The following is a 26,977-nucleotide window of genomic DNA, read 5'->3' as shown; positions in this document are numbered from 1 at the left end:
TTTGATCTCGGAGCAAAACATGTCAGGCACAGCCCTGAGAGCAAACCACCAGCACCCAGAAGAGAGAAGCATGCTCGCACAGCAAGGCCCGCAGAAGGGGATGGGAGAAAAAGATGTCATCGAGTGAATCAGCAACAGAGACGTGTGAGCTTCCTGGCTCCTTACCTAACCCAGCCAGTCTTTCAGTCCCTCTCTGGAAGAGCCTGCAAGGTGCCGACGGAGGACACACCAGCCCCACCGACCTGGATACGGTATTCCCAGCAAGGTCTCCTTCTGCAGGGACGCAGTTCAGGCAAGCAGACTCCTCGCCAAGACCTTCTCAAGGCTCTTCACCCAAAACTGACCTCAAGCATTTTCCCACAGCCGAGAACCTCGTGTGCCTCTCGCGGCTCCCATTCTCACACCCGCCCCATCCCCCCGTGGCAGATGCCCGCCGGCCCAGCACGCTGCAAGGGCTGTGGGTGCCACCTCCCCTGAAGGTCTCACATTTGGTTCCAGCAAGCCCACTGCTCACCTGCCCACTGGCAGCGATGGGACCTGAGAGGCGTCCAGCTCCCCTTGGGGTGAGGGATTCAGCACTCCGAGGAAGCCGTGCTCCCAGGGGACAGAGCCGCAGCCAGCGAGGGGGCACCCCAAATCTGGGGGTGGATCACACTGAGATGCGCTTCGGGATGCTCATGCAAACACCGTGCCAACTAGCCAAAGGCACTAGCCCTTCCCAGCCCAGAGGCAGGGTGGCCCCGTGGCCATCCCACCCCTTGCCGCAGGGCATCCATCCCACTCCAGCCACAACCCGCACAACCCAGCGGGTGAAGGAAGGGAGGGACCCCGCTCCCCAGGGAAGGCAGCGGAGGGGCTGCTCCTCTGCCTGCTGCGAGCAAACCCACACATCCAAATTTCCCTTGCAACCCCCCTCCCTCTCACATGCACCATCCCCCTGGGCTGCATTTCTGGAGGAGCGCTTGGGCTGCAGCTGTGTCCTATTTTTCTGTAGTTGATGACCTCAACTCCTTCCCTGCACTACGGGGACGGCAGTAATGTACATCGCGTCTCGCCAGGGCTCAAGTGCAATTCATCATTATTTTATCTGCTGGAATTTAATTGGATCCTATCAAACTCTCCTGATACTCCCTTTTCACTTTAAACACTGCTGCAGGAAAGATAAATGTAGGCATCACTAGGACGGAGAGCACGGCTTTGTTGGCGAACGGTGCTGGAGTTGCGGGCTCCGGTCCTGTTTCCCTCTCCATGGCTGGTTAATTAGAGATACATATACTGGAGGTGCGCAGCGCTCAGAACAGGGCATGTGTGTATGATTTATGTTCCTCTATAAATACACCCTAGGCCTAGTAAAATACCGTCATCCACACAACAGCACAACTTGACGGTAACGCTTGGCCTCTGATTCTGGATCTCCTTTTCCTCTTTTCACATAAATCTCCTCCTTTCCTCCCCCACCACACACAAGCTTCTTTGCCTGGATTCCTCCTGCCCGAAGTTTGGCAGGGTGTAAGTGAGAACCCGAGACCCTGGGAATATGTCAGAGCAACACCCAGGCTCCACCGCAATAAAAAAAATACCCAGAAAATGTAAATCTACAGGGTCTTGCCTGCCTTCCCAGCATCCACGCCTGAGGCTGGGCACCCCGGCCTCAGCATCCATGCTGGGTACCACTCCCGTGCCCACCCCGCCAGCCCGGCTTGCTCTGCACCCACGTCACTTTGTCACCGGAATAAGTCGCTCCCGGGTGAACATCCCGACCCGAGCTTGGCCGGAGCGGAGCAACCTCCGGAGCTGCAGCCAAAATGGGTGGGCAGGGTGGGCTGCTCGGGCCAGGGGGATCGGCGAGGAAGGAGCCAAAAGGGCACCAGGGAGGTGACACAGCTGCTCCTCGCCACGCGGGGCTTTGGTTAAAAGGAAAGGGAAATAATTGAGGCGTGAGGCTTAATTTAAAGAGCTGAGATAACAAACTCAAATGCTCGTGGAAAGGAGATCGAGGTTCTTCCTATTTTTACATTTAAAGGGAAAGAGCAGCTCTGGGGCTATTTCAGCCTTAAGAGGAACATTCTGGAGAGAAAAAGCCAAACCCCTGGCAGCAAGAAGCACCTGCAGTCATTTTGCCAAGGCCAGGACTAAATCGGATGAAGTCCAGTGTTACAAGCAGTAGTGCGGATTCAGGACTGTGGTACTTTCCAACAATAAAACTTTTTTTTTTTTTTTTTTGTAGCAATTGGAAGGATGAGCCCCGTTTAGGGATGGCAGATGGGAAAGAATGGGCAAAGGCAGGGATGCCTGGAAAATGAAACTCAGTAGCGTTATCCACATACATTAAGAGACAGGTCACCATTTCTCCATCCTCCGCTGCAAGAAGCAAGCCTGGAAATATCTGCCTCCAGAAGATTTAAAGTAACCAATTAACAAAAAACTAGTTTACTGGCAAAGAACTTATTTTCTTAGCTAGGCTTGTCTTTCCTATTTGCTTCTTTACAATGCATGCAGAAAGCCTTTAGGGTTGTTTTCGTTTTGAAGAGCAGAAAGAGACCAAAGTGAGGAGGCAGAAAAGAAGAAAAGGGGTTTTTCTGCTTGCTTTTTGCCCTGGGATGCATGGGGAACAGCAGGCCTGGTCTCCCTCAAGTTTGCTGAAGATCTATTGGGTGTCTCAAATGATGTTTATAGTCGACACTCAAACCTTAATGAATGGACTGCTGAATATTTAACCAAGATGTCTTTTCTTCAAAGTGCTAACAAGTCATTGGAGTTTGACAAGCACTAAAAATAAACAAAAGACAAAGAGTTTCAAGCGGGCTTGACTTATTATCCCTTCCATTCACCCACTATTCAGGGAAGCATCCCTAATTCCGCAGAGTAATTAACCTCTTGTTTAGATCCCATTGAACTCCTGGAAAGAAAGTGTGCTTAAATGCCTTCCCTAGGCCAGGACACCCATTCCTCACTAGCTGGCTGCGAGGATGTCATCCTTTCCTTATTTTTCCACTCACCAGTGTCCTCCACACCAGGAAAGATCCAAAATCCTAACCCAACGGATGAATCACAATGGAAGAACCGGGCGGGTCATGGGTGGGTGACTGTGCGGGAGCCTGAAGGGCTCTCCACCAGCCAGACGGACCGCAAAAAAGATGGGGAGGAGACACATCACAGGAGCAGGAATCTGAATCCCCCACACCATAAAGCAGCCTGGCCAAATGCTCTCAAACATTAAAGCAGGTAAGCAGACCCTGAAAGCAAGACAGCTTCTTTCAAGCCAGAACTTTCTTCTTCCTTCTGTGAAGCCACCCTGCTCCTGAAAGCCAAGTCTCCCGCCTGCTCCTGTGCCCACGCAGCCCCCAACACCTCCCAGTCTCTGCGCTCTCCAGTCAATTTGCTTTGCTTTCTAGGTGTCCCTGGCAATTTTTTAGGTCAAACGTCCACCACTGTCAGCCCAAGAGAAGGTGTCGGTCACCTCAGCTCTGGGGGGAACCGTAGAGTGGGCAGGCACACTTCAAGCCGTCCCATCCCTTTGGAGAAGAGCTGCAGAGGCCGTGCAGCTCATGACACCGGTGCTGGCAACCACGGCACCCCTTGGGAAACACAGGCCATGTTTTTTGCTTCTGCCTCTCTCTCCTGCCCTGCAAGTTGAAACTTACTGGGGAGAAATGAGTCCAAATGATTCAGACCCCCTGCCCTGAGCCCCACCTCTGTCAGGGAAAGGCTCTGCTCTGGCGCAGGCACCTCTCCCCCGACACCCCGCATACCGCTGCCAGCACCGTGCAGCCGTGCTGCTTCTCTGTAGGGAGCATCCTGAGCACACACCGTCCCAAACTGCTTTTGAATGAACTAAGCCAAACCGCACGCTAGAGAATTGGGCAAGAGGGAGCCGCCGGCTCCGCCAGCTGCAGGCAGGGGAGACCTGGCAGGAGGCTGGGCTGGCCGAGGGGCTCCGGGAGCCAGGGCAGGGCCCCACAAGACTTCCCATGCCCCAGGCGGAGGCGGTTTTGCCTCCCGGGTGCTCACACATGTCTGCACCCAGCCGGGGTTGCCACAGGCTGGGCTCTCTGTTTGGGACAAAGAGGCCCCATTTCTTCCACCCTTTGCAACAGGGCGATGGTTCCTCCAGCCCGTTTCCAGCCGCAGGTGCTCCGGCAGTGGGGCCAGGCACGGGCACATTGCAGAACAGCCCTCGGACAACCAAGCAGGTAGTGGGTGTAACCAGCCTCCTGTCAGGACGAGGGCAGCTTGGCTGAGCTCCAAGAAACCTTCCACATGGCTGCGACGGAGACAGAGCAGCCAAGCTTGGCTACCAGCAGCAATGAGAGCCCAGCGAAGGGACCTGCACCAGGGAGATGTCTCTCTGCACACACATCCATCATGTTTCCCTTGAAGCACTAACACGGAGCCGTGTAGGCAACAGGCAAGACTGGGTCCGGGGGCAGTTCCACGTGGTGAAGCCCTGGTGAGGGTCATGATCAACACCAGGGACAAGCAGCCAAGCCAGCTCTGCTGGGCAGCGTTCCACCTGGCTTCTTTTCTTCCCTGAACGCAGCAGCAAGACGACAAACCTTTGCTTAAGCCGCCTCGCTAATGGCTTCTTACAGCAGAGCCCTGCAGGCACCGCTCCGGTCCTGCACCTCCCCAGAGCCTGCACTTTGTGCCGCTGCCTGCATTCACCTCCAGGCCAAGCACAGATCCACTGACAACATTTCCAGCTGGCAGCTCAGGATGGGGAGCATTTCTGCTCCTCGCAAACCGCGTGTCGCTGAGGAAGAGCCCCGGCAGCACGGCATCCCCCCGGCAGCACGGCATCCCCGTGGCACTGCCGCCCAGGGCAGGAGGCAGCGACTCGGGATGCTCCTCCTGCCCAAAGGCTCCACAGCCCCAGGAGCGCAGGAGGAGGGAGGCAGCTAGGGCTCATTTTCAATGGCTTCTAAATGTCACTCGTGCCACCAAAGGACAAGGGAGCAGGGATCGGTGCTGCAAATGAGTTTTCACAGTGTGAGTGATGGAAAACAAATTTTAAAAGGATTAAATGGGAGGGAGAAGGGAGGAGCTGGCTCCATGCAGATGAGGGCAGGTCAGTGCAGAGCCCAGCGGGCAGCCAAGGAGCTGAGCAAAGCCGGCTCCCAGGGGGGCGATTAACACACTGGGTGGGTTTGCTCATGGGCTTGGTGCTCCCTGCACAGAATTGCTGCACAGCAAGGGGCACGCACACAGCTCACTGAGGGGCCGCAAAACACCCTCTCGCTTAGGGATAAGGCAACCGGAGAGGGCAGAGCAGGCAGAGCTGCATGCAGGAGAGAGCTTAAGTGACAGAGCTGCAGGGAGCAAGGACAGAGAGGCAGGGAGCAATGCATCAGCAGGGCCGGGATGGAGGGCAGGCAGCTGCCGGTCAGAGCCGGCGACGGACAAGGGCTGCAGGGAAGGTAGGGAAGCGCTCGGGGGGCTGGCAGGCATGGCTGCATGCAGAGAAGTGTGCGCAGCAGGACAAGGAGAAGGTGTTAGCTCAATCCCGCCTGTAAAGTGGGATGGCTTGGTGTCAGGGGGAAGCAAGCGCAGGCAGAGGGGAGGGGGAGGCAAGGCTCCGGCATGTCCGGGCCAGCTGGCTCTGGCCCAGGCAACTTTCTTCAGCTTTCCAAAGCCAATTTCCTTGGAAGTGCTCCTAAAGCCTGGCGGCTCCCCCGGGGCAGCTCTGGCGTTGATCCTATCCAGAATGACTGCAGGCAGCAGCCTCCCCGTGCACCTGGGGGAAACATCGGGCAGCCCACCCCACACCCCCCGAGCACCAGAAACCCCCGTTACCTGCCCACGGGAGAGCAAACCCGGCTGTGCAAGGAGCCGGGAAGGTCCCGGGGCAGGGCAGGAACGAGGGGCCCACAAACGAAGCACACGCGGAGGCAAGCCATGCACTCACCGAGGTGTTCTGGCACTGGATGCTGGTGCTGTTGAAGCGCAGGGCGGTGACACGGGTGGTGCTGCCAGGGATGTGGAAGATGCACTCGTAGTTGCGCTGGCCGGACTGCGGCTGGGGCAGGTTCTTGGCCGTCAGGGTGATGGGTTTCACTACGCCCACGGGGATGTAGATCTGGGTGGAGGGCAGGATCTGGGGGCAGTCCTGCAAGGCGTACAAGCGGCAGACGATGAGAGGGGAACACCACACAGCCTCCCCCAGCACCCCTGGGACCCCCACCCTTAGCTGGCAGGCTGGGCAACGTGCTATGAAAATACCACCTTGAGTACACGCTTGAGTAAATCCTTATGTGCAGCCAAGCCCAAACCAGCATCTCATGGCTGCTCGGGCCAAAGCCCTGAAGACAGAAAAGGAGAGCACATAGAAATCTGGGGCAGGGCAGTGGGGTGTTTTCCACAGCTCGGGTTGATCCAGGCGGGAGGTGGGGAAAGGATTCAGCTATGGGACCTTCAACCTGGCACCTCGACAGCAGCACGTTTGGATGAAATGACTGGTAACAAGATGGGCTTTAACACCATCATTGCAGTCAGTAGGTTTCAGAGCTAACGCCCACTGGGCTGTGCATTGTCAGGCTACTCTCAGCTCTCCTGTTTCCCTTACAGCCTCCATCCCCCTTCCTTCCCGAGTGGATGGAAAAGCCTTTTCCCCCTTTAATACTGCAACGTGCTTCTGCAGTGTTGCAGAGAACCTGCTCTGCAGCAAATTTTGCTGCTGCTGCTGCTTCTATCTGTGGCCAGCTTGAAGGAGCATCACCCCAACCAGCCTGGGTGCAGGCTGCCCAGAAGACAGCACCTTCGACCAGGGGATGCTGGTGAGTCCAGGCCGGGGAGGAAGGCAAGGGCAAGGGGCTCGGCACCACCCTGCCAGCCCCCCACGCTCCCCAGGGAAGGAGCTGTTGGAAGAGCAAAGCACTTGACTTTTAATAGCCACGGGCTCCCAGCTGCTCCAGGCGAGCCAGTAAGCCTTGCATGCAAAGCACAGGGGAGCGGGATGGAGCAAAAATAAATGAGCTCAGGCAGCAAAATAGCTCCGTGGCCCTGGTGGGTGCCACTTCGGCAACAACAGCCTGATGCAATCCCACGCCAGCCTTGCCGAGCCTGGCGGAGGTCTCGCACCTACGGCAGCGACTCCTGGAAGCGTCGGCTTGAAATAACGTCAAGGGGGAATAACGTGTACTGAAACGAGCTGCTCCGAAAACAGGAACGGCAACAGTAGCGCCGGGGGTGGACGCAGCCGCCCTCCCGCTCTCACAAGGCTGCTGACGGCCGCAGCGCGGCTGCGGGGGCAGCTCTCCCCCAGCAGCGAGCCGGGCCGGACCCTGCACAGCACCGGGCTTTATCTCAGCCGGTAGGATTAATCTAACTTTCAAACAATGCAAAGAAATGAACAGGAAATTGTTTCATTTAGCAAATATTGAAAAACCCAGCTTGTTTTACTCTTTAAGTTTCCTGTTCTTCACAAGCCAAAAGCGCAATTTTTAAGGGAAGAAACTATTTAGCTGCAAAACATGCTAAACAAAAGGAAAGCAGCGAGGAACAGTGGTGCCAGCCCCAACCCGGAGATGGTGACAGGGCTGGGACAGTCTGGGGATCCTTGGCACTGGTCTGCCACCTCCCTGCTCCATATCACGGCTGCCCCCCGCTGCAAAGCGGGGCTGAAGTTGCCTCCCCTTTGAGAATCAGCTCAGGGCTCACAGCGGGGAGACCCCACGTGCCCGCTGCCATTTATAAGGAGCAGTCCCCACCGTTGCAAGGCGGTTGCTTCCCACTGGCTCAGAAGTGCTGACAGATGGAGATGTCCCCGTCTGCTTGATCCCCCTCCGCATTGCAGGGGGACCCCGTGGGTGGCACACGCCTTCCCCGCGGGGCACGCACACACTCGGCAAGGATTAGCTCCCAGCTCACTCTCTCTCCAACACTTTTACTTCCTCATTTTTCCTTAATTATTGCTGCCAGCCCGGCCGGGGCGGTGGGTAAGTCCATGTCACCCCAACTGGGCTCACCAGGGATGCTCACAAGACCAGTGCCCGGGGAGCACGGCAGACACGTGCGTCCCTCTCCCTGCGCAGGCAGGCAGGCCGGCAGGCAGGCAGGCAGGCGGGAGCGTTTTGCTGACTCGCGGTTTGAGCCGAGTCCCCCCGCGACGTCACATGCTCCGCATCTGCCGGCAGAAGTGTCTCATCCAGCAAAAATGTCAGCCTGCGCTCGAACAGGAAGCACCTGGTGCTGGTGGGCACCCGGGGTGCCCGGAGGGGTGGGGGCACCCGGACAGCTCATTTCCCCTACAAGCAATTCCAACCACTCACTCCGGCACTGCCCAGCACTTACATCCCTTGGGAACGCTCTGCACAGCCCATGGAGCTCCCTGTCCTGCCAAAACCAGCCCCCCCGCCCGGCAGAGCCCCGGCTCCTAGAAGCAGGGAGCTACAAAGGGATGGGACAAGCAGAAAAGCAAGACCCTGACACACACATTCCCAAACATTGCACAACTCGGATTTTCTCCGTCAAAACCGATTTTCTAGCTGGATGAGAACATGACAAGGGTGTCCAGGTTTGCTCAGAGAGGTAAGAGCTTTAGAGTCACCCTGCAAATGCTGTGGTTTGGGTTTCTCTGCCAGCTCCCAGCTCCAGCTGCAAGGCTGGGCCATCAGCAGAGATGGGGATGAAGGCAGCCTGGGGCTGGGCTTGACCCTGGCTTTTGGGGGTCTCTCACAAAGTCCTCAGCCATTCCCACTGGTGGAGGAATGAAGAACAAACACAAGCTGAACCTGCTTAGACTGAATCAACGCACTTGGTCCCCGCAGGCCAGGACCCTTTCACCCTCCGCGGCAGCTCTGCATCAGCAGGGGCTGGCACAGGAGAGCAGCTTTTTGGGGTGGGAGAATCCAGCACCCATCACTCATCACCCTGTGGCCACTGCTGAGCACCATGAGCAGGGACAAGCAAACAGCAGCCTGGGCTGCTTCCTCACCCCTTCTCCACCCTTGAACCCTGGGGCAAGCCACAGAGGAGGGCGATCTCTGAAGCCCAGGGTTCAAAGCCACCGCAGCCGGCGGGCAGGGACATCCTTCCTGCTGCCACCATTCCCAGACACATTTACGTGAGTGGTGGCTCCTACCCACGCCCCGTTCCTGCCCCACCACCCGCCAGAAATACACGCAAACACCCCACACACCCCAGACAGAGTGCCGTGGGTCGCTCTTTGAGTTTTCCTACAAAACAGCTGCTTTCCCACCCAGGAAACCGTGGTGAACCACCCATGGGAACCGTCAGAGATGGAGTTAAGCGCTGCTCTGAACCCCCATCCCTGCCTCTCCTGACCAGTGCCCACACACTCCAACAAACACAGACAGACCAAATCCTGCTTAAAATAATCCTCCCAGTTAGACATCCTCCCACAGAGGGGATGGGGCTGGACGTCCACCATGAACTTGTCCAGCGGTGCCATGGGCTGGCACCAACTCCCCCTCACTCGCCGCACTGCCCTGCTGGGGACCGGGACCGGCCAGGAATGGGGACGGGATGTCTCATCCCAGCCTGGACACACAGCCCACAGCAGAGGCTGGTCTGAGGGTGTCTCGCCATCCCCACCGGGAACTGTCGAGGCCACACCAACGTGCAAACAGGCTGAGCCAGGCGCTCCAAACCTCAAGGCAGGCACTGCTCCAGGTCCCAGTGCGGCCAAAAAGGTCTGCCGGGGAGCAGCCTGCCCACGCTCAGGAGTGACACGAGTTCCCAAGCAGCTGGTCTGTGGGAGAGCTGCACGCTTCCCAGAGACAACACCCCGGAGGGGTACAGCCAGATGCTTTTGGGTTCACCTGGCAGGGAAGGGGGAAAGCCCAGCAGCCTCCCCCGTGCCCTCGGCGAGGGGAACGGGCAGATGAGAGCCGCCAGGCTCCAGTGGTCTGGACACCACATGTTGCATTTGCAGAAGCAACGCCAGGGCTGGCTGGAAGCGCGACCTCAAGAGCAGGCTTCTGGGATGCCTGGGACAGGCCAGTTCCTCGCCGGATTTCTTCAGGGCACAAGCTGGGAGACAACAGCTTTTTCTCATCTTTTAACATTACTGAATGCCCCCTCGTGTGGGGCCGCTGGGCTGGGCTTGTTCTGGCCCACGCATCACACGCTCGAGTAGCCATGAGCACAGTGCAACGCCCTTGCACTTGGATGATACCTCCAGGGAGGTGAGGGATGGTACCAGAGCCCGGAGTTTGGCCATTTGGTGGAAGGGGCGGTGGAAAGCCACCACCATGCCATCCGAGAGGCACGGAGCGCTGGTGGTGGGGCCACAGCACAGCCCAGGCAGCTGCACGCTCGCCGGCAGCGCGGGGGCAGGAGGGGCTGTTTGACAAGCGGAGTCTCGTTCCTGGCGCTCGCCTGTTGCTGTGCAGAAATGGCAAGCGCCAACCCCGCCTGCCCACGTGCGGGAGCGATGGTTGGGCTTTTCCAGCTCTCCCGATGCACTTGGCTGAGAGGCAGCTTCGCTCAGCTCCACGCCCAGAATAAGGATCATGACAAGAGCCCAGCACAGCCCTGTGCAGGGACACCGCCATCTTCTGCAAATCCATCTGCTCCCAAAGTCAATGGAGGCTCCAAACTGCACCCAAGTATGAGACCCAAGCAGCTCTCTTTGCAGGTTGCAAAGCCCAAATGTTCCCCCACAGACACAGCAGCTCCCCCGGGAGAGGCAGCAGGACCAGGCGCTCCCTCCGGTTTTCCACAGGAAAACTCTACAGAGCAGCTCGGTGGGCACCCAGCATCCAGCCAAGGTCAACCCACCCCAAGGGAGCAGGGAAGCCATGCAGGGCTCAGCCCCAGTACGCGGGAAGGTGCTCCTCCATCCATCCCATCCCAGCACAAGAGTGATGGTGCTGCTGATGGCTGGGCAATGGCTGAGTAACGGTCCAGCTTTCCTGTCCTCTTCTGGAGGGCTTTAGCTCCTCAAGTGATGAGGGAGGCAGAGGGGAGGAAGAGGAAAAAATTAACTGGGGCGTCTTGCACGCAGATGGATCCATTTGACTCCACGTGTGCTCCCAGCCCAGCACAGAAGCAGGGGGACACAGGGAGGACAACAGCCCTGAGCTAGAAGGACACCCAAGAGCCCACAGGTCCTCACCAGGATGAGGGCAGACCTCAGAAGACACGAACTACAGGGGATGGAGATTCACAGCTCCTCCCGAGCAGGGCGATGCAGACGCAGGCTTCCTCTCAGTGCCGGCCAGGATGGCAAAGACCTTGTGGGACATCTCAGCTGCTTGCCTTCACACATGGCTTGTCAAGTGGAGACAAGCCTTTCTTGTTCACCTCTGCTCCTGGGGATCTGTCCTGGCCTAGGAGGCTGATGGAACCTGAGCTCTGCTGGAGCTCAGAGACCAAACTTTATCCGAGATGATCTGGGCAAACGCTTTCTCCAGGACAACGTCCATTTGAGCCACTCCCGTGAGGACAGCATGTGGCTTTGCTCCAAGCAGCAACCATCAGGCAGCAGGACCCTTCCCCCTGGGCCCTTGCACAGGCAACTGGACACCCAGGTAAGTTCAACCAGAGCCCCCTTCCAGGACAGGGACAGGGGAGAAACTCTCCTCCCCAAAACTCTCCCTTCTGGACCCGAATCAACACTTACTGTACAGCCAGCAGTCGCTGGCCAGACCTCCAGACCCAACCCAAACAGCCAGTGATGCCACCACAGGCTGGGGACGCCGGGACCTCCTGCGAGCGCCCTGCCAGTGACAGGTTTCCCCTGTGGGCGGCATGGATGCTGTGCAGGATGAACCCCCGCAAAAGAACAAGTTTCTTAGCAAAGCCTTTGAGACGAAGAAGGCGTGAGGTGCAGTGAAACGGTTTGTTTTACAGACTTCAACCTTCCCCTCTCTGGAAACAAGTTGTTCTGCAATGACAGTTCAAGCTTGCTCCCTTCAAAAACATCAAAGCAAAATGCTTTAGCGTCTCTGCCTTTGTTTTTTCTTTCACTCAGCCTAAAGTGCTCTCGGCTGTGCCCAGCTTCCCAAGCAGCCTCTCCACAGCGGCACTCCTCAGCCACCACAGCCTCTCCCCACCGGCACGCCGTCCCGGCAGCGCTTCCCGCTCCTCCCTCGCTGCTTCCCAGGCAGCCCCAGCACCCCGGGCAAGGTGGTAGGAAATGTTTCCAAAGCAGTTTGCCCTCTTCTAAACCCTTCTGTGTAGGGTAGGGGGGCCGTGACAGGACTGGGACAGGAGAGGGGAGCCCGCTTGCGTCACCTACCTCGGAGAGCTTGACACGTCCCTCCAGGAAGGAGCAGTCAGCGGCGTTGTGGGTGCAAATGTGGCGGTACTTGCACCAGTGGCAGGGGAAGGAGCCGTTCACGCAGGACAGGCAGCTGCGGAGAGAGAGAAGCAGGCAATGTTAGGGCAATGACGAGGCAGGGTCCACCGGGGCACTTCTCGGGCTGCTTCTGTGGGACAGCATCCATAGGTGATCCTGTATGATCCTGTATCACTGACACCTCATGTGTGGGGCGAGGGCTGTGTGCCGGCAGGCTGGGAGGGGAGATGCCTGCACACCCTGGACCCCTGGGCTTTGCCCACGGCAGGGCGAGGGGAAACGGCCTTTCTGGCACCGCAGGATGTGTGCCCCAGCCAGGCCAGCCACGCTCCCTCCTCCGCTCGGCAAGCTGACCCGGCCTGCCCTGCTCCTGGGGTGGGGCCGAGCTCCAGACTTTGGGAGCTTTATTTGGGTTCCCTGAAAGGCGATTTTAGCAAGAGGAGGCAGAACAAGGGCCCTGCACCGCAGGGAAACAGGGGAGAAAGGGCCAGATTAATGCATGCACATTGAGAGGAAAATTATAACTGGCAAAAGGTTGGGTCAGATTAACATTTCAGGACTGTAGTGCCTTTCAGCCGCTCACAATAGGTTGTGTGTGACCCCCTCCCTCGGCCCCCTCATCCTCAGCCCTCCGCGGCCGCGCGTGCGTGTGCGTGCACGCTTCCACCCCCTCCCTCTGGCCCGCAACGTTTCCGTCTCTCTCCCCAGCCTCCTCTCCGGGCTCTTTGTGCCATGGGATCGTGCATGTCCCCCTCTCCCCACCTCTCCTGGGGGATGCTGGGGGCACCCGGGGGTGCCAGGAGCCCCGTGCTCTGCTCTGCACCCCTCTTTCCAAAGAAACAAGCCCCAGGGACCTGCTGCCTGTTCCCTACGCAGGAGGGGACATAGAGAGGCCCCTCCTTGTGCAACCATCCACACAAGCAGCACCAAAACAGCCTGTCCCCTTGCTAGCCCCCGCCAAAAGCACACCCTCCCAGCACCATGAGGCATCCCTGTTTGCAAGCACAGGGGATCCCGCGGAGGTCCCCGGGCAGAGAGCAGCTTTCAGCGCCCTCACCCTCTGGGTATGGAAGGGGCTGAGCCCCCCCCGGCCATGCTGTCCCGGGGCAGCAGCGAGGTCCTGCATTAATGCAGCGAGACTCCACCGGGCAGGTCTGCACCAGGCATGTCCCGTGCAGCCCACGCTGCCCTCCCAAGGAGGAGACAGGGGAGCTGCTGAAGGATAAGCTCGAAGTCAAGAAAAAGAATCAGCCTGGGTTTTGCCTGGGTTTTGTTTTTTTTTTTTTTTTTGGGGGGGGGGCGGGAGAAAGAGAAAAAAAGAAAGCAGCAGCACCATTTTTCTCCCTAGAAGGCTCATACCTGCTCTCACTGATCCGAGCACGAACAGGATCAGGCCCAAAGCAATTATATTTAAACAAAGGCAGGATCTTCTTCTGAACACAGCTCTGGCAGGAGGCAGGCAGCCCTGCCCAGCCTGATCCCGCTCCTAAATCTCATGCTACCTCTCTGCCTCTACCCCCGGGGAAATGATGGGGAAATCACAGCATCACCGTGCGAGGCGGCAGAAAGAAAACCTTCCCGGAGAGAGGGATGCTCGGGTGGCAGGGCCTGGCACACCGAATCCCTTGCCCTCCAGCAGACCTGTCACTTTGGAGGTGTGGGGACGGCACACGAGGGAGCCGCAACGGCGGGCAGTGCAGGGTGCAGGCAGTGCAGGGTGCAGGCAGCGCAGGGTGCAAACGCACACCTAAGGCTTCGCAGGGCCACCGCCCTGGGGTTTCACACATCATTACATATACAGCAAGAGCTTCCCAAATCCACGCGCACACTCTAAGGAAATATTTAATTAAGCTGCTTGCAAAGGGGGCTGGAAGTCATTTCCATGTTTCGCTCACATTTTCACTTCCAAATGAACAGCCCTTTTAGCTTTACCCACAAATATGCTAATTGAGATGCTCCTTATGCAAATATATGCAATTTTATTTCAGCTGCAGAGATTCAACTTAAAAGCAGAGCTGTAGCCTCCCATCTCTGGTTGCTTTGATGGAGGGAGGTGCAGGGGGTGGGGGGGACACAAACAAAGCGAAAGGACCGCTCCTGCCCTCCCGATAAGGGCTCAAGCAGCGACCGGTGGGCAGGCAAATCCGAGATGTGGAGGCAGCGGGGCAGGGAAAGCAGGGGTTAATCCCCATGGAAGTAGAACAACCACAGAGAGGTCATTTAAGAGAGGAGCCTGGTCCAAGCAGTTGCAAGCCACGCGCTGGGGCATAACCACCAACCCTCCCATGAAATCAGCCCTCCACAAAGGACAGATTTTCCAGCCATCAGGTCTTTCAGGGTCTGCAAAAAGACTTCCCAGTTCCCTCTGCACCACCCAAAAGCAGCCGGGAGAAGCACCCGGCACAGCCCTGCCCCGGGCACCCCGGCCCCTGGAGCTGCAGCTCCGCTCTGCAGTTCTTCAGCCAAATCTTGGCTATTTCAGGACCCTCCTCACCTGAGGGTCTCGTTTGCTGTTTAACTACTGCAGGTCCCAGCCGGCCTCTGCTTGCCAAAGAACCTAAAGCATCTCCCATTATCCTCCACATACACCCCGAGGTGTGTGGTTCCCCCTCCTCCTACTTCAGCCCTCTTGGCTGCTTCTAACTCAACCGAGCCATTTCTGAAGCCCCATCCTCAGAGATACATTTCACACTCTCCCTTCTGCCGAGGTTCTCCATCTGCCATAAGGACATCAAACGCTGCTGTAAGAGCACTCACCACCACGCGTCTCGCTCCACAGCGTCTCTGCTGCGTTTAGAGCCTGGCTGGGTCAGCACCCCGCGGCTGGCCAAAGACTCTGTCAAGTGGCAAGCAAGTCAGCGCCCGGGTGCCAGTAACACGGTGACACCCCATTTCCAGCCTGCCTCGGTCCTGCCGGCCTCGGCATGTCCGTTTGACTGCCCCAGCTCCCCGCAAGGCTGCCCAAAACCCAGGGCAGGAGCCGAGGCAGGGCTCCCCGGCTGCAGGTCAGGCTGGGCGGTGTGGCCGGGGCCGTATCTCCGGTGTGTCCGTGTGTCGCTGCTGTCTGTTCCCAGCGCAGAAGCAGGTTGCTTGGCAGCATGATGCCATCTGTGCCGTCTCTCTCCTTCCCACGGTCAGGCACTCTTCCCTCATCACTTCTTGCCTAAGAGGCTTTCATCACTCCTGATAATTAAAGGGAGGCTCTCCTTCATGTGTTGAAGTCTCCCCCCCCTCCCCGAGGCGTGCCGGGAGTGCGAGAAGCCCAGCCAGGCAGAAAACCGAGGCTGGGGGTGCAGCGCAGACACGGACCCACAGCTTGCTCCCCATCTGCCTCCTCCGGAGCCCTGCCAGGGGCCAGGCGGAGAAGCCCAGGCTGGGCAGGGGGAAGGGGGTCAGACCCACCAGCAGTGCCCCCTTCCCTCCCAACGTCCTCGTGCAAGAGGAGCGGCACCAACCTCAGACCTGCATTTCAGGATCACTCTGTGCAAAAAGTGCCCCATCCAGAAACAAGTCCAGGCTCACTGCCTGCCTGCAGCCTCCTCCAGAAAGAGCAGGCAGCCCTGCAGGCACCAGGGCAGCTCTGCCCACCTCTGAGTAACCCAGGGGCAAAGCCAGAGCCTCCCTACAGCCTCCACGCTTGCCCCCGACTCACTACACAGCCGGGTCAAGACCTCCTGACGTTCCTCTCCTCCACTTTCCAAACTGATCCTAAACTTGCTGAGGCCGTGCTAGGGAAACACCTGACATGGCTGCAGAAAAGCAGCGGTGCGGAGAGGGCGGCAGGACAGTGAAGGAGCATCTCAGAGCTGGGCGCATATCCAGGGTGGGTGCAGGATCATGAGCATCGCTGCAGGACGAGCTCAGCCCCAGGGGTGGCTTTGGAGACCGGCTTCTCGTTGGGTGCACGGGCAGCTCTGCAGAAGGCACGTCCTGCCGCCACGGCGAGGTCGCAGCTGTCTCCACGCCTGATCCGAAGCGATGCTGCAGCTGATGGGAAGCATGGGAAGCCAGCAGCACCGGATCCAGGCTCCTCGCTCACTCTCCTTCCTGCGCTCCCAGCCCCAGGCACGCTGTGCACGGGGGACAAGCCCGCTCCCTTCTCTGATCTCCATCCCGAAGGAGTTCAGAGCTCTTCAGCGCACCGAGTGGGGAAGGCAGAAAACCAAACCGGCGTCCATAAGCCTGAGCAGCAAACACGAGAGGGACAGGGGGTGCGAGCATTGCACACGCACACTGAGGCTATTTCCATGGAGCAGCATGCTCCTGGAGGAAGGACGTGCAGCAAAGGACAGGGACGAGGGCAACTTCAACAGCACCAAGAGCAGAGCACGGGAGGTCCACTGAGAAGAGAAATTATAAACACGGTGCTGATGGAAACAGCATCTGCGCACGCACAGCACAGCCTGCCTGCGAGCCCCCCGACTGCTCCTCAGACCTCCTCTTGGCAAGGAGGATGCATCCTTAGCGAATACGCAGCTCCAGCGTAGCCCGCATCTGGAGCAGCAGCTGTCAGGGGTGAGGGGCTGAACTGCCGTGCTTTGGGCTTTATATCCATCTCTCTGCCCCAGGGAGCAGGGGGGGAAATCCTGAAGAGCAGCAGTCAGTGCCCCCCAGGCCCCTACACAGACCTAGGAGCAGCCCTGCCCTCCCCAACTGGTGCCCAGACCCAAAGCTGGGAGAGCTGCGGGGTGGGAGATCAGCTCTCGCCTCCCTCCATCCCTGCCCATCTCAATCTGTTTCTGCCCTTCCAGCCCAGTGTTTTTCCGTCCCTGCAGGGTTTTGCCAAGGGCCTTACTCTCAGGAGAGAGGGTGGGCACACAGACCCGCTGCCTGGTGGTCCAGGGCATCCCCCATCACGCTGGCTGGAGGATGCAGAATCAGGCCCTGATTTTTAAGATGGCCAGAAACATGTAATTCACTTGAAACACCTTCAGCCACCTCCCCTCACTGAAACACAACACCCTGCTGCACCAGCCTCCTCCTTCACAACAAACATGACATAAACCAGGTTATCCTGAGCAGTCTTTGGGGCAATCCTATGGGATTTTCCACCTGCCCCAGCCCAGGAGTATGCAGGGATCTGTTACCGCCTCGCAGCTCAGCCGTGCTAACTCAGATACACTCACTCTACTGCTTGCAGCCATCTGTCCATATCTTCGAAAAGAAAGCAGCTGTAAGCATCTGGAAACAAGCAGCACTGGGCCAGCGGAGAAGCAGCCGCGCTGCGTGCGGGCAGCCCGGGACACGGCCAGCCAGAAGGGCCGCAGCGAGGAGCCCAGCGGCACGAGGGCTGGCATCATCCCACGGATGCCACCGTGTGCCTCCTCGGCCACCAGAGCAGCCCAGCCCTGCTCCCAGCCCCTGGGGCCGTGCATTAAAATCCCATTTACTTAATGGAGGCTTATAGGGAAAGCCTGACCTGTGGGGCAGGGCGACAGCAGAGCCACATCTCTCTGGCCGGGAAGAGCTAGAGCCACTTGCCACGTCTGCCCCTTGCTCCAGCCTCAGAGAAATTCAACACCCTGCCACTGATGGGACTTGGGTGTCACAACCGTCACCGCAGCGAGGCACAGCCACGAGGCTGGTACCATCCTGACCACCTCCCGGAGGAGACACAGCGCAGGCAGGCACCGGCACAGGTTTCCAGGCTGTTCGGATCCCCTCTCGGCATCAGACCTGCTGACCTGTGATTTTCCCCCTCTCCAAAAAGCCAAACCACAACAGGAATTACAGACCATTTTCCAGAGGAGAAACCCAGAGAGCAAACATGGATATACTGGAAAGACATACATCTTGGTACTCCCTGGAATTGCTCGTTGGCTTTCTGGGCAGATTCCCCGCTCACCCACCTCGCCAGCAAGCTCGGGCTCTGCTGGAGGCAGGCAGGGAGCCTGGTGTTACGTCTTTATCTTGAAAGGGGACTCATTTCCCCATGAATGCTTTGAAGAGGGAGTTTAACGCTGACAAAGACGACCTCAACATCTGCCCGCGCACGCGCTGGACACGGGCTGATTCATTAGACGATCAAAGGTGCCGAGCGGTCTTTAAATGCCTGCGCTTGATCAATGTCCCATAGGAAACCCTCAAGGGAACCCACCCCGGTCCCTGCCACGGGGTTTTCCATCCCATCCTCCATCACAGGAGCCACAGCCTGTCCCCAGGAGCTGAGCCTGCATGGGCAGCCCTGTTCCCCCTCCATGGGCCTGCAGCGACCCTCAGCCACCCACATCCCCCTTTGCAAGGACTCACTTTTCTGCACCGACCTCCAAGTTTCCACTCCCCCATTCAATGCATCTCTCACAGCTCAGCCAGAAACACCCCCTGCATCAAATGCACAAACCTTCACGAGCAAGATGCCCAAAGGATGCCACTGCCTGGAAACGCCTGCCTGAGCCCCACAGGAGCCCCGAGGCTGCCGGGGTGCGGGTACACCAAGCTGGGACCCCTAGAAGCTTGCCAGTGACCCTGCTGGAACAAGGAAGGGTGCGAGTCCCAGACCAGGGGTCCCAGAGACCCTGCACGGAGAAGCACCCCAGGAGCCAGCGATGCTGGTCTGCAATGGGGACAGTCCCGTCACACCAGGTGACACTATAAAGCCCTGCAATAACAGATGGGACAGCAACATGCTCTACCTGGAAGGCAATCCCTTGGCCTTGACCGTCACAAGCCAAACAAACGGGCAGCACAACCTCCTCTGTGACCCTCCTTCCCTGCAGGAGAAGGGGTTAACGTATCTTCCCTTTTGCGACTCCTCCCTGGACCAGCCTGGTTCCAGCAGTCCTTGAAAACCCACAAGAATTATAGAATCATAGAATCATTAAGGTTGGAAAAGACCCTTAAGATCATCAAGTCCAACCGTTAACCTATCACTGCCAAGCCCACCACTAACCCATGTCCTCAAGCACCACGTCTAACCGTCCTTTAAATACCTCCAGGGATGGAGACTCAACCACTGCCCTGGGCAGCCTGTGCCAGGGCCTGACTGCCCTTTAGGTGAAGAAGTTTTTCCTAATATCCAATCTAAACTTCCCCTGGTGCAGCTTGAAGAAGAAGAGTTTTGCAGGGCGGTGAGAAACAAGAGAGTCGGGATGCTCACCCAGCAGCAGCATCAGCCCCACAGCCTGCAAAAGGGCTTTAGCGGCGCAATTTGCTGATGCCTTTCCAGGCATCTGCTCAAAATAAGAAGGGTCAGACTCTCCCCTGTGTACATGGTGGAGCTGTGTTGGCTTCCCTGGAGCTACCCCAGCTTACACGAGCGATGAGCTGCCTTATAATCCTCCAACCTCTCCGTAGCCATCTGAAAAAATCTCACCTAAACGTTTTGTCCTGAGCTGAGAAATGATTCGACACACAGGCCTCTGGCTCCCAACCTAAGCAAAGCCGCCCAAATATAAAAAGAAAATGTAATGCACGGTGATCAGAGATCTCCACAGGAAAAACATTAGCCTCGTGGAAAAGCATACTGTTCCTAATACAGAATTTATCAGGCTGACGTATAGATTTTCCTCCACAAAATATGAAACCTGGTTCTGAAAGGCTATTAACTCCGAAGAGATCCATTAAAGACGCCTGTCTGCAAATGGTATTTAAAAGTATTGCATCATCCTAGGTATTGTCATGCTCTTTGGCTATGACTCGACTGCAGGTCACATAGTTAAAACTGCCTCCAAACCCTAAAATTCTTGACGTAAAGAAAATAATAATAATGTTCACCAGCCTAGAACATGGACTTTTCTATCAGCTCCAACCGGAGTCCATAAATATTAATGCATCCATAATTAGCCTTTTTAAATAATGCATCCAAAATTAAACATCAACGTAGTAATAAATCAGTCAGGGCTCTTTGTTGTAGGTTTGTTTGGCGGGGGTTGGGTTTTTTTTTTCCCTCCTGTGTCAGGCATATAATATAAAATGCCAATTCCCTCACCACCTCTTCCCGCTGGACCAAAATGCCGGAGCCCCAACTGGACCGAATCTGATGCCATTTGAACTTAAAAGTCGTCTTTCTTTCATTTAGAAAAATAAAAGTCACATCTGCTTTTTGATTTGCAAAATAATGACATGCAGCCAGCCCGAGCCAAAGCTGAGCTAATGTTATTGAAACCGCACGATGTGAAGGGAGACAAAGCTCATCTCGGGAGTCAAGGTGAGGGAGAAAGTCAAGTTTGCAAACTCTCTCCTCCCTCGCCGGCACAGCGCTCCCTGTGCAAAGAGCAGGCAGGGCAGAAATCCCCGTGGTGCACAAGGTTTGCAGGGGCTCTCTGACGCATCCCCCTCGGAGCTCACCGCAGGTACCCAGCCGGGGTGCCCGCATCCCACCTGCTTTTTCCTGATGAAAGAGGAAAACCCAGCTCATTTGCCAAACAGGCTTTGGAGAAGCCATCTGCAGCAGAGCCCCCGAGCCAGCCTAGACACTTCGCAAACAGCCGTCCAAAAGAGAGCACTCTGCATTTGCTTATCTATAATTACTGATCAGCCGGAGCGCCACCATCCATGGGAAGTTTCTGGCAGGGTAATGAAATCACTCGCATTCTTGAGCTCCAAATTCTTTGCCCAAACACACCCCAGCATCTTCTCCAACGTTCCCACAGCAGAGCCATCTCACCGTCCGCAGCTCCTCATCAGGAGCTCGCTGTTAGAGGCTTTAGACACCCTGCTTAGACAGCACATCAATAACCCACACCTCCTCTATTTCATTACATACATATCTCAAACTGCCTAAAAACCCCTACGTGGAGCAGATTTCAAGGCAGTCTGACAAGAAAGCAAATTCACAATTACTTCCAGTTAGGAAATTCTTGGGTAAACACCTCAGGGCATGCAGCATATTCCATCCCGTGTTGCTGTAACTTCCCAGCTTGCTCTCCAGCAAGCCTGGGAAGCAGGTACCGTTGCAGGAAAACACAGGCTTCTCCTTTTGCATCTCCAAGTCACTCCTATTAACTGTTTCCAGGAATAACAAGATGCTTGGCATTTTCGGTCACATGGATTGCTACAGCCTGCAATGCAGTAATCTCGCTTTTTCTTCCAAAGCTTTGCCAAACCCAAAGCCCTGTTTTTAAGTGAGGTTTTGCCCTGATACTACACATTCCCACATGCCCAAAGCCAACTGTGGGTGCTCTGGTCACCATCCCAGTTTACAAGGGCAAAAGGAGGAGGTTTCTCACTGCAAATGCCCTTTCCTCTTGCAACACCAGCACCCACAAAGCTGAGATCTCTCTCTCCCAGTCTCACGTTGCCCCACCAATCTCTTCCCGGAGCACTCTCGCGAAGCCCAGGCCACTTACGACTGATGGACGCTGCAGTTGTAGAAAACAAAATCCACAGAGGCAAACTTCTTCCCCGTCTCCTTAGATTTCAGGTAGAGCTTCACCACTCGCTTGTCCCCTGGGAGAGACCCAAGCAGAAAAAGGCATCAGAAGGGTCAGAGGGCATGGCCCAGCATTCAGCCCAAGGCTTGCGATGGGCTGCAGGGAGCAGAGCATCACCAGTCAGCCCAGTTTACTAACAAAATCCCCCGAATCTGGCAATCAAAAGAAAGTATTCACCCACCCAGCAGAGCCCCCGTACAACTCTGGGCCCCTACAGCTAACGGCAACCTGCTGGCATGGAGGCAGGTGCCTTGGGTTGTACTGGTGATACTCAAGGGGAGCTTAACAGTTCTGGGGTCACCAGAACATCCTAGAGCTCATGGCCACCTACAGCACATCTGGCCAGGAATGGTCCATAGGCAGGAACGAGGCCAGGGTGCCCAGGACTGGCGCACAGACCGCCACAGTGTCAGCAAGTAGCTGTGCCCATGGCTTGGAGGAGAGCAAGGACCAGTCCCCCATGAACAGCAATGTCCTCCTCCTCCTACACCCCGAGAACGCAACTGGGGTCCTGCTCAGGGGCCAGGGATCGCTGTCAGGGGAGGACTGTCCTCCTCCACATCTGGCTGTGGGGCAACAAGGGGGGAAAGGTTTGTCTCGGGCTTTCTTCCCACCCCAGGGGAAAAAAAAAAAAAAAGCTCACCGCGGCCCCTAGTGATGGGGATGACATCCTTGGCAGAGGGAGAGCTGCAGTAGATCTTCCCATCTTCAATGCGGCTCTCGGACTCGGTGAAGTCTTCAAAGGAGCAGTTGACTCCCGCCGAGAGGTCTGGGACGTTCCAGGCCTGCAGGACCAGCTGGGGAGGAGAGGCAAGAGCATCAACACAGAAAACTAGCAAAAAAAAAAAAAAAAAAAAAAGGACTCCCCCATGTCTGCTGTGTAAGTCCAGCCAACAGAAAAGACCAGGGGTGCGATCCCTCCTCCACCACCCACATGTGGTGGGGAGACCTGCTCCGGGCTTTTGCAAGCGAGCCCCCCATCCATGGACCTCCTCACTCAAGCAAGGAGAGAGGATGTAAACGGGTTAAAAGATGGAATGACTCACAGCCTCCCGTCCTTTGCCCTCACTGTACCACAAGCCATTACGCCTCACCTCTACAGAGACCAAGCACAGCATTGGGCTAAAGAGTGTTTCACGGAAAGGCATCTGCTCCGGCAGAGGCGAGGAGGGGAGGAATCCACCTCTTCCCTCGCAAAGTCATTCCCGGGGTCAGCAGTTCTCACTTTACAAAACGCTTGCCTTATTTCTAATTTGAATTTTTCGCAGCTTCCAGCCATTAATTCTTGTTATGCCTTTCCTTGATAGATTAAAAAGCCCTTTAGTCCCTGATATTTGCTCCTTGTAAAGGCACTTATACTCTGTAATCAAGTCACCTCTTAATCTTCCTTTTGATAAGCTAAGCAGATTGAGCTCTGGAAGTCTCTCACTGCAAGGCATTTTCTCCAGCCTTCAACTCATTTACATGATGTTTACGGGAGGTTTTCAGCCTCCCCCTTTCAAAGCCGGACTCCAGCCCGAGCGCAGCATCCCCATGTCGACCACACCAAACCTCGGCGCAGCATCCTGCCGTCGGTCAGGGAGATAACCACCCGAGAGTGAAAAATGCCATCCGGCTCCCGGCTTCACCCGAGGCGCACTGAGAGCCCCACAGCAAGGGCTCGGCCCTGGCACTGCTTTCCAGGATGCCGGGCAAATGCCTTTTCCCTCCATGTCTAACTTTAGACTTGGCAATATCAAGCCCCAATTTATCTGCTAAACCAGTCCCACTCAGACCCAACCGCTCTGAAGGAAATCTCACCCCGTAGCAGCCCCCAGCCCCAGCATCCTCCGCAGGTCCCATCCGCAGCCATCCCGCATTTATCTCCACATCACCAATGAACGTTAGGCCTGCAGAAGCACTTTCCAAACCGTTTCCATCCGGTGACAATTCCCCTCTGATGGGGACTTTTTGAGATCTGTCACGGAGCCAGTTCTTAATCCACTTAACACGTGCTTTATCAATATTGTATAATGCTAATTTTTAATCAGAACGTTGTGTTGTACCAAGTCAAATGCCTTGTAAAAGCCTAAAGACATCACATCTCCGCAGTCCCTCTTCTAATTCAAGTCATAATTTCACCGAAGAACAAAACGTGGTTTGTTTGACATAAAACCACATTGACTGGCATTAATTATATTCCTATCCTTAATTCTTTATCCGTTGTACCCTGCATCAGTTTTTTTCCTTTAGTTTTTCTAAACCTGATGTCAAACTAAGCAGCCTCTGACCATTTGGTCCTTTCTGCATCTGGGCAAAAAAGGAGCACCTTTTCTGTTTCATGGGCTTTTCTCAACATTCACTTATTTATTACAAAGTCATATTATTACAAATATCCACAGGCCACGGAACTCCTCAGCCAACTCCTAGGACTCCTGAGTGCCAGATATCCAGACCTGGCAGTTTTCAAAACTTTATTGCTAGTATATGCTGTTTCATATTCTCTTCACGGTGCTAATGGCCTGGAAAATACTTCGGGGAAGTCCATCATGCTTTCTGTCTGCGCGGACAGAGCAGCAAGCTGTGCATCGAAGTCTCATCCCAAAATATCCACTGCAGGCCAGGGTCACAGACAGGCTATTGAGCTAGACAGATCGCTGGCCTATGAATGGCATCTCTGATGTCGGTGTTTGTATTACGGAGAAATATTTATTGCTCGCTTATGTCTTTTCTGACTAATCATCAGCTGGTTTATTATCCCCATCAATAGGCCAGCCCTCATCAATGCCCTGCACTTTACTATGTTTTATTTGTCTCGGACCTTTCTTCCCCTTTCTCCCTATTTGTCGTATACTCATTACTTATTTTTAATTGCCGCCTCCCCAGCCATCACCTCCAGAGGGTCAGGAGGTGGCTGGGGGGGTCGGCGGGCAGCAGAGGCGGCTTACCGGGACCTCCGACATGGTGACCGAGATGTTCTTCGGCTGGACAGTGAGCTGGACGCACTGCCGCAGGTCGGAGGCGAAGCGCTGGGGCTCGTCCGCCCGCTCACACCGGTCCTTGCGTGAGCATCTGGAGGGGGATGAAACCACCACGGTGAGGAGGAGAAGTGGCCGGGGTCCTGCGCAGCTCTGGGCTGACGCCACAGCAGACAGACCCTTTGGCACAGAGGTGATGCCCAGCTAGGGACCTTGGGTGCCTGAGGCCTGAGCGGGAGCTCTGCTTTCCCCTGGTGCCAAGCACTGGGGATTTCTGGGGTCTTTTATCTTCAGCTTTTGTTTTTGGCACAAAGATGCCGAACCCGGGAGCCCATGGGCAGGATTAGCGGGCCCTGAGGGCAGCTGCACCACACATGGTGCTTGTGAGCACTGCCTGGGTGCCAAGGGAAGAGATGACGGACCCCTTGGACCACTCCATCCCCCCACGGTTCAGGGCCAAAGTCCAGGAGGGGTCTCCTCAAGGAGACCAGTGGTGGGGACGGACACGGTTTACCAACCACAGTTCACCAACCACCGTTCTCAGGAACGATCCTGAGGTACTTACATGTTGTGGAGGACGCACCAGCCACAGTGGGGGTCCCGGGAGCCCAGGCACAGCTCGCAGCTTTCGTACTGCTCACAGCTCTCCACCGGCACCCGTGTCACCTGCGGGGAACGGGCAGGGAGTGAAGGAGGACGGGCTGTGTGTTTCCCTGCTGTGCCCATGCCTGGACCGCGCAGAGACAGACCCAGCACAGATTCACCCTGGTCTGTTGGAGAGGAGGCAGCAGCAGGGAGCAGGCTGAGCCCCCTGCCATCACCCACTCCTCTCCGAGGCCCAGGCAGCACATTTGCAGGCAACACCTCCACCCCAGGGAGGCTTTTACCCCAACCAAGCTCCTGCCACCATTGCATCTTTGCAGGGTTGTGGGAGCGGGCTGTGCCGGCTCAGCCCCACACCGGCTCCCAGCGCCGGCCAGGCACCCCATGTCTGCTGCAGCCCTGCTCTGAAAGGGTTACTGGTCCTTTATTAATTGCTCCTCCAGATTTGATTAAAATCCCCTCATTCGCCAAGCCCTTCGAGCTCTGTTACAACTGTTCACTTAATTACTTTCCACCAGCACTCTGATAATGCCGAGCTGTAGTAGGGAAGAAAGCGGGTTTTATTAAGGAGAGGGGAGGAGAAGGGGCGGACGGGGAGGGGGTGCAGAAAGCAGGGAGCTGCCTGCTCGCCTGCCGCGAGGAGCCGGCAGCGCCAGGCAGCTGCCCGTGCCTCAGTTTCCCCACTGCTGCCACAGGGCAGGACTCAGTCGTTAATTAAAATTTGCAAACTTCTTTATTGAAGGCTAAATCCGGGGTGCCCTCTCTCCTTCCAGCCCAGCAGGGGATGGGCTCAGCATGATGCCTACAGAGCTGGGATAAGGCTGGCCAACCAGTACCCTCCAGTTTGCACACTGATGAGGATACCTATAGCATTCCCATTTGTTTGTCCCCAACATCACTTCAGGCAGGCGGTGGCGAGGGGGTCGGCAGCGGGTCCCCCCCAGGCAGACCCCGCACAGGCGCCTGCCGGCTCCCAGCAACCACATTGGCCCTTGGGGGAAATCCATGGCCCCCGCATCCATGTCTCCAACATCTCCCCCGCAGACAGGAGGCTTAGCTGAGCCAGGCCAAGGACAGAAACACAGCCAGGGACAGAAACACAGCCCAGGACAGCTGCACGGAGGAGCCCAAACACAGTTTCTGCCCCTCCTGGAAAGCTACGTGTTTCCTGCAGCAGAGCAGAAAACAGAGACAGGCGCTGGGAGGAGGAGGGAAAGGGCTCTGCTTTCCCCGCGGGGCTGTCTAGACAAATCCACGGCCCTACTCCAGCATCCTTCCCCCTCCCAAGCCCCTGGGCTGGCGGCCAGGAGACCTGCTACATGCTGAGCTCAGCCATGGTCCCACCCGCGCACACCTCTCCTGAGCAGAGCAGTGGAGATGCTGTGAGATGCAGGCACGCCACGTCCCTGCATGGCTGCCTTGCGTCACCCCACCAGGCACGGTGCACGTCCCCACTGATGCCAGATCCAAAAAGCGCCACCGCCATGGCACGAACCTTCTTCACCTGCTCCAATGCAGCCCACGGATGGATGAACTAGCACCAGCAAGCTCTCTGGCAGGTCAGGGATCACGCAAACAGTTGCAAGGCCAACCAAAACTTCTTATCGTGAGCCCTGACCGCGCTGCCAGGACAGCAGTGCTGGATCTGGATTGTGTCTGTGCCTCTGGTTAGCTCGGCAGGAGCAGAGGCAGGGACCGAGGTGTGCATGCTGGGGTCTGGGGGCACACAATCACCTCCACCCCAAGGTGCAAAAGCTGCCTCCCCGGAGGAGAAAAAGCCATTT

At 56.6% G+C, this 26,977-nt stretch overlaps 1 protein-coding gene across 3 annotated transcripts in view; it reads right to left on the bottom strand.

Annotated features, from left to right (window-relative positions):
• PLXNA1 (plexin A1) overlaps positions 1 to 26,977 on the bottom strand; it is a 120,760-nt gene that overhangs the window by 41,061 nt on the left and 52,722 nt on the right. For all 3 annotated transcript variants that reach the window (XM_087744426.1, XM_087744427.1, XM_087744428.1), the window contains exons 5-10: positions 25,156 to 25,256; positions 24,561 to 24,684; positions 22,277 to 22,430; positions 21,550 to 21,649; positions 12,203 to 12,317; positions 5,906 to 6,106 (exon numbers count right to left, since the gene is read on the bottom strand). In XM_087744426.1, the coding sequence (XP_087600552.1) occupies positions 5,906 to 6,106; positions 12,203 to 12,317; positions 21,550 to 21,649; positions 22,277 to 22,430; positions 24,561 to 24,684; positions 25,156 to 25,256 (795 nt within the window). The remainder of the gene's footprint in view (positions 1 to 5,905; positions 6,107 to 12,202; positions 12,318 to 21,549; positions 21,650 to 22,276; positions 22,431 to 24,560; positions 24,685 to 25,155; positions 25,257 to 26,977) is intronic.

The sequence above is a fragment of the Nipponia nippon genome, unplaced genomic scaffold (assembly GCF_047370975.1).
Source record: "Nipponia nippon isolate SJK-2023a ecotype South Korea unplaced genomic scaffold, ASM4737097v1 scaffold_9, whole genome shotgun sequence".
Classification (NCBI taxonomy): Eukaryota; Metazoa; Chordata; class Aves; order Pelecaniformes; family Threskiornithidae; genus Nipponia; species Nipponia nippon.
This window is presented reverse-complemented; position numbering and strand designations above follow the sequence as displayed.